The following is a 21,275-nucleotide window of genomic DNA, read 5'->3' on the forward strand; positions in this document are numbered from 1 at the left end:
ATAGTCAAAATTTACATCCTTTTTTCCCTCCTTTAACTCAATATATCTGCTTCATCTTTCCCAACTTGAATACTACCCTCATGTATATTTTAATATTTCTTAATATACCTTAAAATATAATTTCGTACTTAAGTGTATTTTAATTGTATCAAATATTTTCATCGCAAAATGTATATAAATTGCCATTACATTTTTAAAATTTCCTGTGATAATAAAGGAACATTTTTTCTCGATTATAGATTCATTACATTACAATCATTATTAGTCAATTATTGATCAGAAAGCATATACATGTTATACATTGTAATAAATAATTAAACCTAAAAGTAAAATTTTACGGAAAATGTTTCTTTTTTTTTTAATATTTTTATTTATTTTTAGGAGAGAGAGAGAGACAGCGTGAGCAGGGGAGGGTCAGAGAGAGAGGGAGATACAGACTCTGAAACAGGCTCCAGGCTCTGAGCTGGCAGTCAGCACAGAGCCCGATGCGGGGCCCGAACCCACGAACCGCAAGATCATGACCTAAGCGAAAGTCGGACGCTTAACCGACTAAGCCACCCAGGCGCCCCAGAAAATGTTTCTTAGTTATATTTTTTCAGTTGCTGCATTTGTCTTTCTATTGCTAGAATAAGGCAGAATTTCAGCATCAATTTGACTCTGATTTTTTTTAGTTGTGTATGCTGACAAAATTTGTTCACATAAATAGATGAAAGGAGTTTATTATAGAAATATCACTCACTTTTTGGAACTCCTTTTGTATTATTTGTGATAACATAACCAATGGTGGTCTAGCATCAAAAAAAATTTTTAACAACCCATCTACTGTTAATTTGATTATATCCTCTTGTAAACGTGATGAAAACAAGAAACTACATAATATGTTATTCATTCATTAAAGTCATTCTTCTTCTCAACACTGACACCAAATGATTCTGATTATCTCTTTTCTTGTGTCTCTTTTCTTGACACATTTTTATACACCAAGGAAATGAACTATTGTACAATTATAGATGGGTGAAGAATAAGTTTTTTTTAATATATATATAAGATTGGAGAAGTAAGATCTAAAAAGGAGAAGTTTGACTTTTTTTTTTTTAGAAAAGAGTACATAAGGAAATTGAAGATCTCAAAAATTATTTTCTTACAGCCATCTGTGTCTGCCTATACCTATCTTAACATGTCTCAGGAATACTTATAAGGCTGCTGCTAAAAGGAAATAATTTTCTTAAAGCTATCATCACTTGAAAAGAATAATAGTAGTATTCACATGGTAGCATCAACCTTTGAGAGAAGTACAGAATATTAAGTTTATTGAATTATGAATTTACATTAAGGAGCTTATTATGTAACTCTGCAGCTGATTGTTTTGACAGAATAATATCCAATTCGATTATATTATCATATTCCTAGAAAACCACTTAAAGAGACTGATTCCAATGTCTTGATGTCAAACAAGAAGACTAAATACTAGTATTCATGGTTTAGGGCTCTGGATATACAATCTCACATGTTTCTCTTCCTTTACTTATGTTAGTTCCTCTACATGAATTATTAGTTTCTTCTCCATTTCTCATATATTATATGTCTCTATTATAACTTTTTTATATTGTATTTATGAAGACCAATTCATTCAGCTTCCTAAACATATCTAGCATCTAATCCCACCTGTCTAGGGCCCTGGTTCAGATCTACATCGTTTCTCTGTCTTATTCTCTTCCCATTGCTTTTTGTTCCATCTGTTTTCCCTGCCTCCGTTGTCTCCTCACTCCAATGTCTGAACTATAGACTTACTATAATGACCTGTCCAAAATACAAATCAATTCCAGATTTTCTGAAATACCCAGTTGCTCTTACTCGCAAACCTTCAGCATCTCTACACTGCCCAAAGTGTTAATATTTACTTTCATTTATGGGAATTCTCTTTTCTCAACTAACATAAATTCTAGGATGTTTAAAGGCAGTATCTACTAAGACTAACTGTATGATCTTTAATAGGTCATTTATTTTTACTAAACTTCAGTTTTTCATAACTATAAAGTGAGAATTAACATATATTCCCTATCTGTTCAAGGAAAGATTGTATCATATGAGCTACCATTCAAAAGTATATGATCAAATAAAGAGATATAAAAATAAATTGTATCATAGAAGTATTCTGTGGTCTCCTTAACTTTAATCTCGTATTTCCTTAGAGTATCTTGATAGAAAGTATATGTTGGTAAGGCTAATAAATGATCAAATAAGGAAATAAAGGATACATTGGGGGTTCGTTTATTTTATTTATTTATTTTATTTCTTTCTTTCATGTTTCTTATGTTTCTTCCTTGTTAAAACAGTTTTGGTATGAACCATGATGGAATTGGAAATTCTTGTGGGACGAAAGGTCATGAAGCAGCAAAACTTATGGCAGCTCACATTACTGCAAATACCAATCCTTTTTCCTGGTCTGCCTGCAGTCGAGACTATATCACCAGCTTTCTAGAGTAAGTAATCTCTGGAGAGTGATGATGAATTGCTCCAGAAGTAAGTCATTGGTAGAAGCGTAATATGTAGTGCTTCAAACTGCATAATGGGTAACTTTTATAGTGTGATATTTCATGCTGTTCCTAAAATACTTTAATATATCACTGTGGCAAATTTCCTTCATACTCAAAAAAGAACTTCGTAGATTAGAGAAACTGGAGCAAGGATATAAGTGGGGTTGATGATGTGAGTGTCAGAAATGTTCAATCAACGGGAAACAATGTCAGAAAGAATTTAGATTTACACAGTTTAATAGAGCATAGGCCAAATTTTAATTCAGTGATGATATATTTCATTTTGTTGTTGAAAACGCTGAGGTTTTTTTTTAGGAATGTAAAGTATCTAATAGTACGAACAACAACAACAAAAAACCAAACATCCAAGAAATGAAAATTTAATTTGAAAATTTATTAAGTGACTCATCTTTTCTACAGTTTGAGAACTTCTTTGCTGATCTTTTAATGTATATTCCAAGCACGTGATTACTTAAATGTGAGATATGTAAATTAGCTCAGGTATAACTGTGTTTATGAAAGCAGATATTCTTTCACATCTCACCTATATAGGACTTCAGGATTGGACTTTGTAAACTCATAGACTTAGGTCTCACTTTCTAATTGTGTGACCATGAGCATGTTAACTTAACCTTTCCTAATCTTCAGTGACCTCACTTGTTAAATGAGTTAGGTAATATTAAATGAATCNATCGAGGCTTTAAGCATTGTTACTCTATCATTATCTTCAACTGTTTTGTGTCATTTTTTTCTTGGGGAGGAGAGATTAAATACTCTTTGAAAAAGTGAATCAGATAAAACACTCATGAACAAGAGAAATTCTTTTTAAAAACTGTCTTTGTTCAAAGTTCACATTTATATGACTCTGGTGTAAAACTTTAAAAATTCAGAAAGGCTATGTAAGGTAATATTATTCAGTAAAATCACATTCTGAAAACTTAAAATTACATGTATTTAAAGGCCCCAAACAAGAGATTTTAAATTACCTATCACAGTGCTTTACCAATTAGAGGTCAAAAGGTAAATGTTTAAAATGAGCTTTTTTGAATTAAAAATATTTAATAATGAAACAAAAGGAATTGGAAATTCATATCAGAATGGAATTCCTCTGGAAAATTATGCTGTAATCCAAAATTTTTTAATCTTAGTAATAAATAATTATAATAGTGTGCTTGCTTAGTGCCAATACTGGATTGAAGGCTATAAAGATAGACCACAGAGAATTTGTTGCACATCTTTGGGCAGTTTTTAACACAAAGCAGTAGCATTATCATTTTCCAAGATGTTTTTAATGAGATCATATTACCTAAATTTTAAACATTGTTCAAGATCTGCTCTCCCTAGAAATCAAGCCAGATATGGAATTTCTCCTTTGACTTGGCTCATGTTTTTATAATGGAATCTTAGTGTCTATCACCAGAAAGACAAACTGTATAACATACTCAATATTCCTGTGCATTTTTGAAGGCTTCGCTCATCTTGTGTTTTCTTTCTCCCCTATCCTGTTTATTTTGCACAGTTTATTTGCTAGGTCCATCTCTGTATACCTAATACAAGGATCAGTTTTGATCAGTCTCTCTTGCAAGAGAGACTCTTAAAAAAATTTCCCAAAAGGGAATTCCTAAATTACTAATAAAATACTGTTAAGAAATCACCAATAATTTGATGAGGGATGTAAAATTATTACTAGGTACAGTAAAGTGTTCCATTGAATTAATTAAAACAATTAATCCAAAAAGCATTATTTAAGCCTTATTGCCTCTTTGCATTTTGTATGTAAGCATGATTAGTGTTGACAGGGTTCCAAAGGGCTTATTTATCCTGTATTTTATAAAAATATTTCTGTTGTGCATCCTCATGGGAATACTCACAAAGTTAAAGCCATCATTAAAAGATAGATATGAAAGAAAATGTGTAGAGATTGGGAAAAGTTAGCTCTTTTGTCCTCTTTAATAATAAACTAAACAACTCTGATTATAATCTGACCAAGTAATAAAGGTTTTTTAAACACAGGGCCCTTTAAAAAGGTCAGTTCACTGGAGCACAAAGACATAATAGTAACTTTCTTGAATTTCTTTGTTCCTTTTTATTAATGCAGTTGGCTTAATTGCTTTAACAGCTATGTGTGATATTTTTAAAAATCCAGTGATATTTTGATCAGGGATTGAGGTTACATTTATGTTTTATAGTTGGCTCAAAAAGACTCATAACATTTTATTTTAGTTTCTCTTCTCAAGAAAAATCTTGAAAGATGAATTGTGTAGGAACTGCAGCCCAGCCAACAAAATGCATACCTTTCTTTACTTAGTGACTGTATAGGCCCAAGATGATGGTGGATTTTAACAATGAGCTTTCTATGACTTATAGACATTCACTATTCACTATGTTCAGCTGAAAACAATTCCATGGCCTTTAAATGCCAATAAAGTCAAGTCTCTCGTGTCTTTCTGAAACACTAGGTGCTATTGATCAATCAGGAGATGGTGTTTACCAACTCCCAATATTTTTTTTCAGATTTCTTAAACTCGGTGATTCAATAAGTGGTTCATGAATCGCCCAGAAGCCGTCCTGATTAAATAATAAAGAACCCATTTCCGTTAAAATGGACGTGTTATGCCAGCTTCTGATGTTTTCGACGAAGGCTTTGCAGGTAGTGTCCTTCCTATCTGCCTGCGGGACTTATTTACTTATTTATTTAGAAAATAGAGAAAGATGAACCTGGTATTATGGCTCACACTCACTGATGACTATGGGCTAATTTACCAGGCAGTGGAAGGCAGCCAGAAGTAGTTTAGGCCAGTTTTTCATACATTTTCCACCACTTAGCGGTAGTATAGAGTAATTTCATATAGTTTTCCAAAATTCCGGAGCCTCTGTGAATCAACTCTTGCTCTATTTAAATTAAAGTCTGTTAAATTGTTTGAACTGTCAGAGATCCATAGCAAAATTTCCTACAGTTCCAAATTAAATACAGACTAGCCGTTTTCACAGAAAGGATGGAAGCTTGAATAAAGAAAGGCAATATTATGGTTGAAGGTGAACGAGAAAGAAAGATCTACAAGAAAAATGATATAAGATGAACAGGATGACCACTCACTCACATTTCCTTGTAGCATTTACTTTGGAAGATCAGTATCAATAATCTTTAAGTGGAAAACAATTTCATAGATGGGACTCTCTTTTTATATGGAGCCCAAGAAACAGCAAAACAAGTTTCTCCTCTTTCTATTCATCAGGCACATTTTGGGGACTTCTTCTAACCCCTAAATATCTTTGATAAGTCAAAGCTACATCTGGAGAAGAGAGTATAACTGAGGAAATCATTATCAGTTATCAGTACAGTGTTTGTATGTTGGAAGCCTCAAATCAGTTATATTCAAGCATCCCAGTCATATGGAGGGCAAGAGAGAAAGGTCTAACTCATTTTAGAAGGTAGTTATTATTAGTTTTGTGGATATTGATGAAGCAGTTTATAATAACATAGTAGATAAGACACTTGACTTACCACAGATAATACAATCGATTCATTTAATTTAGGTATATGAGCACAATTTTGTGTTGAAAATAGGAGTTGGCATTAAATGTTAACTTTTTGTTGTTGTTGTTACAAGACTGTTAAGATGTGTATAGGGTTATATAGAGAATGATTTATTTTTTAGATTGATGCACTGTGAGCTGAAGGTCTTGTTTATAGTATAATTGTTTAAGTAAAAAACAAATATAAAATTGCAATTAGGAGAATGTGCTCATGTGTTCTGGAAACAAAGCCAAGGGTACATATTTTACATAGAGATCTGTAAATTTTAGCTGACCATTCAACTCTGGCTTATATTCCCATCTCAAGACTAATTTTTGAACTATGTAAATAAGACTTCTCTAAATTAGAGGTAGAATACATAAAATATGATTTTGCTATCATGCTGCAAGGATTTCTGGAAATGTAAATATATTTTGATTTACTAAGAATTTCATGATCTGGGAAAAAGCATGCTCTCAAACACACATATTTTTTCTGTCTTGTCTTAGATACATAAACAAAAAAGGGGTTTATTATTATATATAATACTGTTGATATTAACTAGGCTTTTAACATTGAAAAAGATGCTAGTAGGGAAATAATCATTGTTCTACTTTTTATGTGTATGGTTTTGCTCAGGACAGGTGCTATCTCTGCTTAATAATAATAAGTTGTAATTGTATCTCATAGATGGAAACTAAGTGCTCTTCATTCATTTATTGATGAGTGAGGTTCATGCTTTCTGAGTGGGAAATTTGCATATGACCAAAACACAAACGCTTAAAAGTGCTATTTGATAAGAAAATTCAAGCAGATTTATATATAACATCACTACTATTCTTATTTCGATGAAAGCATAAATAGCACTAGATTTAGCATAGAAATCATATTATTATATCAGTTAGANGCTTAGCTGGCTGAGCCACCCAGGTACCCCCCAGGGTATCTATTCTTAAACTCTTTTGGGGAGGTCCATATAGTATTTCCTGTAGGTTTTTAGGTTAATTTTATACACCTACAAGTTATTATGTATAATAAATTTTAAAAAAAACCTTTTTTGAATGTTTATTTTTGAGAGAGAAAGAGACAGAGTGCAAGCTGGGGAGGGGCAAAGAGAGAGGGAGACACAGAATCTGAAGCAGGCTCCAGACTCTGAGCTGTCAGCACAGATCCTGTTGTGGGGCTTGAACTCAGGAACTGTGAGATCATGGCCTGAGTTGAAGTCAGATGCTTAACCAACTGAGCCACCTAGGTGCCCCTGTGTATCATAATTTTTAGTAGACTTTTGAGTTAATTCTACTTAGGTGAATATATCTTATACCTTCTTTGTTATGCTATCAGCAGATATTTTTAACTATAGGACTTAAATACTTCAGTACTTAAAATTTTCCCATTGATTTATAGTAATGTATAACTTGATTTTTTAAATATTTCAATCTTTTCATAAAGACTTATAATTTTGTTGTAGATGGAGATGAAACATATTTTATAAGAAAAATTATGGAATTAAACTAGTATTCATTGGTTTCATGAATATTGTGTTTTATCAAAATAGTCCATCTTCATTCAGTAGACTTTTTACATTTGACCTCTTTTATCATTAATCTTAACATAAATTTTGAATTTACTAATAAAATTGCATTTGTCTAAAATTTGCATTTCTATATTAAGATATTTTACATAATAACATTAAAAATCTTGCTATTTTAAAAATTTATCTAGAAATAGTTTTCCTTACTGATCTGCATGTCAATTTCAAAAAGTAAAATAAACACAAAGTAAAAGCATTTTGTCATGAAAACTGGAAGGCAGGTGAAAAAGAGTTTTCTGTTAAATTCTTTGAACACTGACAAGTGAACTGTTACAATAAAACCCATCTATATTAGTATCACATTTAATATTCCATCTAAATATTTTTATTGATTAAAAATTAACAAAGTGGGGCATAAATAAAAGGAAAGGTTGTAAAGAGGACAGTGTTCTGTCCCTTGGGTTTTTGAATCTATCACTAATGAATAATATGGTTCCGTTTTTAAAAGATATTAATTTCCTGCTGCACAAATACACATTTTTATATAGTAAATTAACCTTTACTTTTTAAGGAATATGACAAAATAGTAAGTGAATATGAAGCTCATTATTATGCATGGCTCTTTCTTACTTATCTATAAATGAAAATTTGTACTGTCCTAAATAATAGTTGAGGAACTTCTACTTGTGAAATTATTTTCCTTTGGCAAAGTGGATGGAAAAGATTTGGAAAAAAAAACACAAGTGCTGGCACAATTGACAGGAATGTTGGAAAAAATTTTTAAATGTTGGCATAGGAATTCTTTAAAAATTCTAAGTTACTCACATGTGAAATGAAAGTAAAAAAGCATCTGTCCTATTTTATGCACACTGACTAAAAAAAATGAACAATTATATTTAGCAAAGTATAAAGTCCTTTAAACTAAGGTATTCTGTCTGGGTTTTGGCGATCTTTATGTTATTTGTTCCACTGAATTAAAATATTATGTTTGAGTGCAAGCATACTTTGAAAAGCAGAAATTGCAGAGAGAGGAGAACATTCTCCTTTCCAACTCTGATGACCCTAGATGAAATATGAAATTTTTGAGAGACTAAACACTTCTAATATACTTGAGAGAACTTTGGATTTTGGCCTCCTCTGTCATTCTGCCCATTTATTATTGAAATATTTCAAGAACCTTTGGACATGTCTTACTACAGCATCTATTGTTCTGCCCAAGTTAGGAGTATATAGATTAGGTCTTTAAGAATTACAACCATAGTTTTGTTTTGTTTTTTAATTTTCCACATTTTATGTTTTTAATTCTACTACCAGATGTGGTTATATTTTCATGGAAAACAAACAAGAAGCTTAGAGCAATATGAAATTCTATTTTGATTCCTTTAGAAATTAAAACAGTGTTTTGAGGCCAACATGACATTTTCAGATTGTTGTCTGAGATGCTTTTATTGTGTCTTGGTGCTGGAAAGAACTATTGGAGCTCTTATTCACATTTCAGTAAAGTTATTCTGTTTTACCATGTGACTGTTGGTAGAATGTATTGCTTTTCATGCATCAAGTTATTAAAACAAATAGTTCAACACATGGTTTCATAATTGTGATGAAAATAGTCCATAGTGTACCTAATTTCCTTTGATCCTTTATGTTGAACAGTTCAGGCCGTGGTACGTGCCTTGATAATGAGCCTCCCAAGCGTGACTTTCTTTATCCAGCTGTGGCCCCAGGTCAGGTGTATGATGCTGATGAGCAATGCCGTTTCCAATATGGAGCAACATCCCGCCAATGTAAATATGGGGTAAGAAGTCTTAATCCTTATGTTTAGTCATTTATATGTGTTCTTTCGTGACACAAATATTAAGTTGGGGAATCTTATTGAGTGTAGTATATGTCTGATAACATCGTTAATGTAAATATGGCCTTTGACACACTGCTTTTTTTCTGATATCATTTGTCTAATATCTATTTCTAAATGAGAATACTTAAACAAGTTTCAGATGTCTTGTGAGGGATACAGGTAGAATTTTAATAATTTCTAATGTATTTCTTTTAAAGTCCTGAGTTTTTAATGCCACTTTAGTTTGTCTTTTGAAATGTTATGGTTTTGAAAACTTCTCTCTCCCGGCCTTTTCTGGTACTCTAATAATTGGGTTTAAGGGAATTTTCATATTGGCTAAGAGCCTTTATTTTAATTTATACTTTTTAGTACTGAGTCATTTCAAGTTGCTTCATTCACTGCCCACATTCTAACACAACAACTGAGTGGGGACAAGATGACATTAACTCAAATTGAAAAACAAGGAAAATTACTGTGGAAAAAAATGCAGGTTTCATAATTGACTCTTCGTGTCTGCCTAAAATTGTGGGCAGTGGATGAAGCAATTTGTAAAGACTNATTAAAATCAAATAAATAATATTATATATATATAATAAAAACATTTTAAAAAGAGAGCTATCACTGCCTAGTATAGAGGCATGTTTGTATATGTATGCAGTGTAAATGTACTGAATGAAAGAATAAGATTTTTAAATAAAAAGTTGTTTATAAGAATTCAAATTTAAAACATAAGTTTAAAGGGTTGGTTTCAGTTTTTATACAAATAGTGTTTAAAATCACTTTAAAAAATAATAACCAAAAATGAACTAAGTTTTAAGGTAGTAAAGTCTAAACAATATATGCATTGTACTGTACCGATTGTTCCTTTTGGGTACAGTACAAAGTAAAGTGATTTTCAAAATATCCCTTGGGTGACAAGCATATTATTATTCATGGTAGGCTTTGGTGCCACATTTTGTGCACTAGATTTAAAGATTTTGTGCAACTATCTAAATATGTAAAGCCTTGTATAAAACTTTGGTCTTGCCTTTCTGAAAAGAGTCTTCTATTACTGTTTCTGTATGATTTTAGCTCCTTTTTTTCTTAGATTGCTTTTTCCTACAGAAAAAGTGGGTCAAATTTCAATCACCGTCTTTTTATTTACTTGTAGTTTAGTAGGTTGAAATTCATGATCAAATGAGATTACACATTTTCTGTTGTTTTTATCTTTGTTATCTCATGTATTTATTAGCAAGTGAAATAGTTAATCTACATTTTAATTTTTTATTGGAAATTGGGCTTTAACTGTGACTATGTATTTTCATGTTAGATAATTTATATTATCAGTTTTACAGAATCTATGGATGCATCTTTTCTTTCTTTAATAATTAATTAAAATTTTCCTCTGATTATCCTATATCTCTGTCTGTATGTCACAAATATCTCATACTCATTGATTTGAAGTGAGATAAATAGTAATTGCCTAATTGTATTTTTTCAGTTTATCTTCCTTATATTTAGCTTTTAGGTTCTATTTATCTGTTCTGTTTATAAAATCTTTTATAAAATAGTTGGTTATTTTGAAAGAAAAAGAGAGAGCACAAGCAGGGGAGGGGCAGAGAGAGAGGGAGAGAGAATCCTAAGCAGGCTCTATGCTGTCAGTGCAGAGCTCAATGCAGGACTCAACTCCATGAGCTGTGAGATCATGACCTGAGCTGAAATTAAAAGTCAGATGCTTAACTGACTGAGCCACCCAGGTGCCCCTAAAAGCTTTTGTAATAGATATAAAATAACATTTGGAAAACTTGGGGAAAGACATTAGCATCTTACAAGCGTATACAATTTCACATATTTTGTCATTAATCTTTTCACTTTGCTTTGCAGCAAAATGGTTTTCTTAGACTCATGTACTATATGGAAATGCTTATGCTACCTTTTTTTATAATGTGCTGTATATTGCTAACAAAGTTTCTTGAATCATGATGGATTCTGTACAGTCACTCTCACTTCTTAAACTTGTGCCTGAAAAATTGGGTTTACACAATTTATAGCACCCAAACATGTTTTATCTGGTGACTTCCTATGGTTTTAAATGAGTCTAAATACTACTTTAGAAAATAAGAGTGGCTTTGAAAGTAGCGGTCCAGTCAGGTAAACAAGACATACTTCAGATGGAAGCTGAGGGGAAACAAACCAGCCTGGCTTTAGCTGTCAAGGTGTTGTAGCATCCTGAGATGAACACTAAACACAAGCACTGGGGGCTTAAAAGAACATTACATCCTTTTAGTGAGGGGATACATTGGTGTTGGGCATCAGTAAATGATCCCTCTTTCAATTACCAGGACTCTAATGATGCTAGGGAGGATTTTAAGCAACTACAGAATAACACATAACTGCACCAGTGATCAGCTTTCCATCGCTTCTACTTCAGTTACTAGTGATTATATCTGGTTACAAAAAATACTTACTGAGTAGGTCCAGTAATATACATGTTAGTTATATTTGAGAGTTTACATGAAAATTTTTATTTTTTATTATAATTCAGGACAATATCTTGTACCATTATCCTTGTATATCATCTATTTATGCTTTCTAGGTACTCCTCAATTTCAGTAGAAGTAGTGAGGAGATTGTAATAGCTATAAATACAAAAAACAAAATGGTATAATGTATACATAGTAATATAGTTGTATAATATAGTAATTTATAAATGATATGTGGTTTGTGGTTTTACGTAGCATCTTTTTTCCTGGGATACTTCAGACTACTTTGATAAAAATTGTAACTATCTATTAATATTTTGTATATGTTGAAGCTAAAATACAGAATTTGATTTACCTACTCCAAGGTCAAAACAAAAATTATTAAAGGTCTAGGGGCGCCTGGGTGCCTCAGTCAGTTAAGCATCCAACTCTTGATTTCAGATCAGGTCATGATCTCACAGTTTGTGAGTTCAGTCCCCAGCATCCATCGTCATGCTGACAATTTAGAGCCTGCTTAAGAGTCTGTCTCTCCCTCTCTCTGCCCTTTCTCTGCTCATGTGCATGCTCTTGAAAGTAATAAAGGAAGGAAGGATGGAAGGAAGGAAGGAAAGATGGAAGGAAACAAGGAAGTGAGGGAGGGAAAGGAAGGAAGGAAGGAAGGAAGGAAGGAAGGAAGAAGAAAGAAAAGAGAAAGAAGAAAGAGAAAAGAAAAAAAGAAAAGGTGTAGATTACTTCCATTTTCTGTTAGATGTAGTATATATGTTAATAAATAAAGATAGCAAATATATTTTATTTCAGGAGACACTGTTTATCAATTTTCGTCAAATGGTGTCTGTTTCTAAGCAAAACAAAACAAAACTCTCCATTTTATCACAGTCTTTTTGGGAGAGGTGATCTAGAAAGCTTCCCTTAAACATATTTTCAGGTTTATAAATTCTCAGGTGTTTGAACCCTAGATATGAGTTTGTTTTCTTTTACCCTTCGTAAAAAGTTAGGACCTCTTCAAAGCAAGATGTAAGTACAGACGAGCAGCACACAAAACAAGATGCTACTAGAGCATTTACAAAAATCTACTAGCTGTAATAGCAAGTTTCTGAGAGTGTCTTTGATGTGTCCTGGATGAAAATTCATCACAAATAAAACAGAATCAGTGTGTCCAAAAAAATGTATTTTGCCTGTTTAGAGGAAAATTGCTGCCTGTAAAGCTCTATAGAATCTGTTGTCTCATTTCTCTTCTACTTTCCATTTGTCTCCTGTTTCTTAGTAGAAAAGAATTATTAAAAATAGATTAACAAAAATATTTTATAATAATAATAACAAGTTTAAACTTTGGAAGGAATTCACTAATGAGCCTATATATTGTAGAGGATGTAGGTGATCTTTTGACTGTTTTCTAAAAAGCACAAATTAATTCAAGGCTTAGTCTCAGACATAACTCTACATTTCTTTATTTTGTTACTACAAATCATATCCTAAACAATTTTTTTCCATATATACTTAATGGTTCTGTGTAGTTCAACAATATCCACTACATAATTTACTGGAAACTATCAGTTGGTGATTGCAGTAATCACATGACACTTTTTAACAGGTATAGAAAAAGAACCCTAAAATTCACAGGGAACTATTGAAGACCCTGAGTAGCTAAAGGAAAAATGAGCAAGAAGACCAAAGCTGGTGGCATCATACTTACTGATTTCAAAATATATTACACAGCTACAGTAATCAAAATAGTATGGTACTAGCATAAACACAAACAGACCAATGAAAGAGAAGAGAGACCAGAAATAAAGACATTTTCAGCCTGTATGATCAATGAATCTTTGACTAGGGTGCCAACAATACATAATAGCTATAGGTATTGGAAAATTGGAGAGCCACAGGCAGAAGAATGAATCTGGACCCTTATCGTATACCATACACAAAAATTGACTCAAAATGGATTAAAGACTTAAATATAAGACTCAAAACATTAAAACTCCTGAAAGCAAACATAAGGGAAAATTGAATTTGACGATGGTTTCTTAGATGTGACACCAAAAACGTAGACAACAAAAGCAAAAACATAGGCAAAAAAAGCAAAAATAGACAATTGGGACTACATCAAACTTAAAATCTTCTACACAGCAAAGGAGACAGTCAACAAAATGAAAATAAAACTTATGGAAAGGAAGAAAATATTTGTAAATCATGTATCTGATAAAGGTTTGATGTCCAAAATTTATAATAGCAATATGAAAAAAAACACACAAACAAAACAAAGAACCCCCAGTAACCCAATTAAAAATGGTTAAAGAACTGAATAGATATTTCTTAAAAGAAGACATACAAATGACTAGTAGGTATGTTTTAAGGTACTGAACATCACTAGTCATCAGGGAAATGCAAATCATAACCACAATGAGCTATTGCTTCACACCTGTTAGGATGGTAATAATAATAAATAAATAAAAGCAAATACAAAAGAAAATAAGTGTTGACAAGAATGTGATGAAAAGAGATCCCTTGTGCATTGGTGGTGGGAATGTAAACTAGTGCAGCCACTATGGCACTATGGAAAATAGTGTGGAAGTTTCTCAAAAAATAAAAAAAAATAGAAGTACAGCCATTCCACTTCTGGGGGTATATCCAAAAGAATTATATCAGCATCTCAAAGAAGTATATGTACTCTCCTAGACACTGCAGTATTATTCACAGTAGTTGAGACATGGAAGCAACCTAAATGTCCATTGACAAATGGATAAAGAAAATCTGGTATGTACATGCAATGGAATATGATCTGGGCCTACAGAGTTGGAGATCCCAACATTTGTGACAATGTGCATGAACCCAGAGGACATGCTAAATGAAGTAAGGTAGACAGGAAGTACAAATACTACATGATACAACTTATGTGCAGAATCTGAAATAGTCAAACTTATAGAAGCAGAGAGTAGAATGGTAGTTGCCAAGGGACTAGGGAAAATTGAAAATGAGGAGGTATTGTCAAAGTTCAGTTATGTAAAATGAATAAATCCTACAGATCTACTGTACTGCATAGTACCTATAGTAAACAATACTGAATTGTATACTTAAAATTTGCTAAGAGAGTAGAACTTATGTTAAGAACTTATGTTCTGGGGTGCCTGGGTGGCTCAGTAGGTTAAATGTCTAACTTGATTTTGGCTCAGGTCACGATTGTATGGTTCGTGGGTTTGAGCCCCCCACGTTGGACTCTGTGCTGACAGCTCGGAGCCTGGAGCTTGCTTCAGATTCTCTGCCTGACTCTGTCTGCCCCTCCCCTGCTTGGTCTCTGTCTCTCAAAAATGAATAAACATTAAAAAAAAAATTAAAAACTAAAAAAACAAGAACTTATGTTCTTATGACACACACAAAATGATAATACAGAGGATGAGTGGAAGCTTTTGGATGTGATGGATATGTTTAGAGCATAGTTTGTGGTGATGGTTTCATGGATGTGTACTTATCTCCAAATTCATCAAGTTGTATACACCAACTGTGTAGAGCTTCTTTGTGTGTCAGTCATACATTAATAAGGTGGTTTTAGAAAGAGACAGAGGAGTAATTGCTCACGAGCAGGTAGTTTTAAGGACCAGGATAACACCAGAGAATTTTTTTTCTTTTTCTTTTGTTTTTGTTTTTGTTTTTTTTAGTTTATTTATTTATTTTTGAGAGAGGGGGAGAGAAGGGCAGAGAGAGGGAGACAGAGAATCCCAAGCAGGCTCCACACTGCCAGCACCAAACTCAACATGGGCCTCCGACCCAGACCTGAGCCGAAAGCAAGAGTTGGATGCTTAACTGAGTGAACTACCCTTTTCACAACACCAGATAAATTTTACAGATATCATAGCTTTGTTTAATTTATATGAACTTTTTATTATCTGTTAAATTTGTCACTGTTCACATAGACTTACAATTTAGCACATAAATGCATAATAATGTGTTGTACATTGTTACTATTTACATTAGTGTAGAACTGAACAATGTTTTATCACTGGACCATGTATTCTGAACCATAAATGGAAACACATGCTCTAATACATGGTTTCACAATGAAACAGAATATTTTAAATAAAAGTATCCTCGCCATTCACTATTACCTATGACCTCAAATTGATTATTGTTAGATTTTACTCATACTGTTTCCAGTGAACAACAGCCAATTTGTTCTTGTTAGCCTCAGATGGTGAAAGGCATGTCAAACATGCAAAGTGTTTTTTATTTACCTGGCACATGGCAGACATTCAATAAATGTTTCCCTTTCTTCTATGAATATCTATGTCATCCATGATTATTCCTGTATAGTTGATATGCTGGTCAAAGTGCGGTAGGGGAATCTAAGCCATGTGTATTTTGGGAGCATATGAAGATATTCCAAGGGTCACATTTTGACACAATAACATCCTTCAGTCTCAGCTCAAATACATTTTCTCTTCAGACAGGCCTTCTGTCCAGTCTATCTTTAGAAAAAGTCTTCTCCCAGTTTTTCCCTTTTACATTATACTTTTTATTTCCCTCATAGTACTTATTTCAAGCCATAATCATCCTGCTTATCTGCTTACTTATTAACTATTTAATTGTGATCTTCTAGGTAAGACTTTCCCTAACAACTTCATCTAAAACTGCATGTGCACACATGTATATCATATACACATGAGCATGCACGCGCGCGCACACACACACACACACACACATTCCCTGTCATTTTCCTCTCTTTATTTTCCTTACAATTTATTACTTTTGCTAATTCATCTTGTTTATTTCCTGCCTAACCCCTAGAATAGATTTTTCCTGGGGACAGAGATTTTACCTATTTCATTCCCTATTCTTTTCCCAGCACTTAGAACAGAGCCTGGCTATGGTAGGTGCTCAATAAGTATTTGTTGGAAGAATGAGCTGATAATTATAACAGAACATAAGTTCCATGAGAGTAAGAATTCCACCTGCCTTGTTCATGGCTGTTTATATAGTGTGTAGCACAATCCCTCCCTTAAAATAGGAACTTAAAAGATATTTGTTGAATAAACAAGTGAAAAGAATTATCTGCTGAGGAGTAGTGAGGAGAGAACCTTTGTGACTACTTTGTGTATTGGAAGAGCTGACAGAAGGCTAGTGTTGCTAAAGCTCTCAAAGCAAGCACCATATAAATGAGATAGGAAAAGAGGATAGAAGCCAAATCTGTCTGCACCTTATAGGCCATGTTAAGAATTCTAGGTTTTTATCTTAAGAGCAATGGGTAACTACTTAAGGTGTTTTAATGAATGAGACCAATAGGGATATGGATGTGGAGAAAATCACAGAATTTCTAAGACACATTGTGTTTTAGGAAACAAATGTAATTCTGTAATCTGGGGAAACCATATTGGAAAACTGAAGACTTTTACAAAGTGGTCCATGTGCTCCTCCCTCCCTTTCTCTCTTCCCCTCGAAAGCACATTCTACACAATACTAAAGTGACTCCGCCACTGCTGATACTCCCCCATAGCAATGCCCTTGCTTTTCTAGGTAAATGTAAATTTGTTCTTTTTATACTGGAGTGTACTGCACTATAACTCAGATGAAATGAATGAAAATGTATACATAAAGAAATTCTTTTTAAAAGTTGTTTGGCAAGCATAGAATTAAAATAGAGGATGATATGAATTATTTATATTTAAACATTTTTTTAATGTTTTATTTATTTCCGAGAGAGCGGGAGTGCAAGCAGGGGAATGAAGAGAGGGACAGAGGATCCAAAGCAGCCTCTGAACTGATAACTGTGAGCCTTAGTCAGGCTTACTAACCATGAGATCATGACCTAAGCCAAAGTCAGACACTCAACTGACTGAGCCACCCAGGTGCCCCTAAATTATTGTTATTAACATGTTAATTAATAACCATAAGAATACCATCAAGCTATATCTGCCTGAAGCTTAGCTATTTGCGAACAGGATGGCCTGCTAAATATAAGATAGTTGAGTTGTCTAATCAGGGTATCCTCACCCTGGAGAGTACTTAATAAACCCTGACATATTTTGTCTGTCAGACTCAAGTTTTTAATGTTTTCATGCTTACTCCCTTTTGTTTATTATTTTATCACCACCAATTAGCTAAGATTCAAGTCATTGCTTTCTACTTGAGAATCATTCTAATAAAAAGAGTTTATTAGTCTTTTAAGGGAATTGTTGGCTACCTACCCAATTATTTTTTAAGAGATGCAGATAACTTGGGGAAGGATGATAGTGAAATACTTAGAAGTACATATAAGGGAAGTTTAAAGAAATAGAGTTTGAGTAGCCTATAAAAAAGAAAGCTAAATGTTGGACTTAAAACTGTCTTCAAGCTTTTGGAACATTTATTATACTTTGATTGTTGGTAACAAATTGTTCTTCTTCCCTATCAAGAGCATTAAAAAACACAGTCATCTTCATTTTTACAGCTGGAAGATTGTAGATTAGGTAGTAGGAAGAATTTGAAGTTATTAAATATTAGAATGTTGCATTGAGGGAGTTTTAGAACCACTTTCCTTGAAGATTTTAAGGTGGTGTAAATATTCTACAGTGTGGTTTGATATGGCAATACAATTCATGGAATTATTTTAGCACCTCAATATTCTTTTGTAGTGCAAACATAAATACTTAACAAAAAGTTGATTTTGTTTTTTAGTTTTCCTTAAAAGTTAACCCCAAATTTTAGGTCCGTAATCACTGGTAATCTTAAAGATCAGGTATTTTTACTTGGCATTTTCTTCTTATTAAAAAAGAAAGAAAGAAAGAAAAATGTTTATTGTATTTATTTTGAGAGGGTGATGGCATAGGGTCAGAGAAAGAGGGAGAGAGAATCCTACGCAGTCTCCTCACTGTCAGCATGGAGCTTGATCCTGAACCTTGAGATCATGACCTGAGACAAAATCAAGAGTTGGATGCTTAACCAACTGAGCCACCCAGGCAGCCTACTTTGTGTTTGCTTCTTAGAGGTAGTTTTTTAAACTATTTAATCATTTTTTTAGCCTCTTCAAATTGATAATTATTTAACTTGCATTTCTAGATTAGTTCTTTGTTTTATATATATATATATATATATATTTGTATGCATATATACAACAAAAATATGTCTTTCTAGGATCTCTTGCTTTTAAATTACCCACACAACAGGATTAACCTATTTAAAGCTAAAATAGGGTACATTATTCTCTTTCTTCAGACGGCTACTAAACACCTGGAGCCAGGCCACGGGGTCACCATATGTTGGTTTTCAATTTTCCTTTGTGTGATACCATGATAAGTAATCTTTATAATCATTGATGCTCCTTCCTGACCTCTTCAGGCTCTGCTCTACCCTTTGGCGGTCAGGATCCTTTATTGCAAACAGCTGTTGAGAGATGTTACTGTTAGGGTAATGAGGACAAAGAAAATGTTTCATATTCAGAACCAAACACCCAAGACGGCATAGGGTTTAGGGCTTCCCAGGGGCAGGAAATGTGTGTATCTTTCTTCTGTGAAATTAACAATTGTTTAAAAAAGTTAGAAACAAAACCAGCTAGCAATAAAGAGGCCATTTTCTTTTTCTGTACCGTTTTACCTGCTTAATGATATAATAATTATAAAATGGTATGGTAATTTTATAGTATCTCTTTTTCCCTATGTAAACTGATAATTTTAATTTTCCCAGGTAAATATAGAGCTCCTTTTCACATTTTTAAGTATCATTTAACAGTTACAATTATGAAAATATTTTTTGTATTGAAAGGGTTTTTTTCCTTAAAATAATCAATTATTCTACTCTGATCAATAGAGATCTAGTTCATTTTTTTACAAAGTTGTTTCCTGAATATCAAATACATTATTTTACATTAATAATTACTTTAAAATCTAACCTTTATATGTATTTTATTAAGATTTATATTTGCTACTTTTTATTATTGTTAATGGTTGAAAACAGTATCATTCATTTGAAAAATCAAATAGACTAGAAGTTTGGGAATTGATATTAAAATTTTAAATAAGTAAAAATATTTTAAATTTCCTGTCTCATGGAAGATCATGGAATCCTTTTGATGAGTATGGTTATAGTATCTTTTAAAAATCCAAATACAAGGTTTTATTAGATTCAGAAGTTCCAATAATAATAATAAAGATGTATAAGTTGACAGCTAGTGAATGTTTATGTTATGTATTAGTACATTATAGTCTTTATTTGGAGATCACTTCCTTTAAAATACAGGCAAAGGGTAAGAGGGTATTATGAACATTGAGTGATGCAAGTAAACATTTTCTAATTGACTAGTCACTTTATTCAACTGTGGTACATTGGAGAGAAATGGGAAAGTAGTTTAGTTGTGTGGAGATATTTTAGGCATTAATACAGATGGAGATGATTTGAATCTGATTTATTTTGAATTGAAGCAAATTGCTAAATCTTTCTGAACCTAAATTTTCGCACACTTTCTGAGAAATTGTAGTGATGGTTGAGTGAGATACAAATATAAATATGCGTAGCATGGTTGACCCTCTGCCCTTAAAAAGTTAATGAAAAAATAAATAAATAAATAAATGAAGTTAGTGTTCATTCCTTTTTTTTTTCCCCCTGCCTACAACATTGCTACTAAGAGTCCTAAACTGTAAGCTACAGTATCTTCAATAATGAGAGATTCAGTTTTATTTCATCATTGTTCAGCTCTGACTTCTGGAATAATTTTCTATACATTGAACTCAAACCTCTCCCCTTGGTTTTTATCCACTTATTCAAATGACTTCTAAGTTGGCATGCGTATTTTTTTTAAGATTGCTTATTTTGAGAAAGAGAGAGAGAGAGAGATCTAGTGAGGGAGGGACAGAGAGAGAGGGGAACAGAAGATTGGAAACAGTCTCTGTACTGACAGTAGAGAGCCTGATGTGGGGCTTGAACTCACAAAGCCAAAGTCAGATGCTTACCTGGCTGAGTCACCCAGGCACCCTGGCATGCATATTTTATCTCCAATTTATATGATTGGCTTTTTAATGTCCAGGAAAAGAGTTTCAGTTTCAAAAACATGACAAATAGCAAATACAATCACTTCTCCAGATATAAAAGCAGAAAATGTTGGAGAAATAAAATGAACAAAGCATAATTAAATATCATTTATTTAGCTACAGCATGTGTTTCTGTGATGAGAATACACATAGGAAAATTGACAGATGGTGGAATGATGCCAGTATAATGTATAAGTCTTGTTTGTTCATATGTGATTGTTTCCTAGTGCATTAATGACAGGAAGCTCAGGTAAGCTTTCTCACAAAGAAAAAATTTGTAGTAATTATATATAGTCTCATAGGAGAAAAACAGCTCCAAACTCCAAAACAGCTCTTTATTGTCCACAGTAGATAGCTTAGTGGCTCCACTCCCAAAACTCTAAACAAATCTATAAAAATCACAA

The 21,275-nt window shown here is 32.9% G+C and overlaps 1 protein-coding gene across 1 annotated transcript in view; it reads left to right on the top strand.

The window, feature by feature from the left end:
• ADAMTS6 (ADAM metallopeptidase with thrombospondin type 1 motif 6) overlaps positions 1-21,275 on the top strand; it is a 270,295-nt gene that overhangs the window by 139,759 nt on the left and 109,261 nt on the right. Inside the window, exons 9-10 of the mRNA XM_077773561.1 lie at positions 2,337-2,483; positions 9,239-9,380. Of these exons, the coding sequence (XP_077629687.1) occupies positions 2,337-2,483; positions 9,239-9,380 (289 nt within the window). The remainder of the gene's footprint in view (positions 1-2,336; positions 2,484-9,238; positions 9,381-21,275) is intronic.

Source organism: Crocuta crocuta, unplaced genomic scaffold, assembly GCF_008692635.1.
Source record: "Crocuta crocuta isolate KB4526 unplaced genomic scaffold, BGI_CrCroc_1.0 scaffold383, whole genome shotgun sequence".
In the NCBI taxonomy this organism is placed as follows: Eukaryota; Metazoa; Chordata; class Mammalia; order Carnivora; family Hyaenidae; genus Crocuta; species Crocuta crocuta.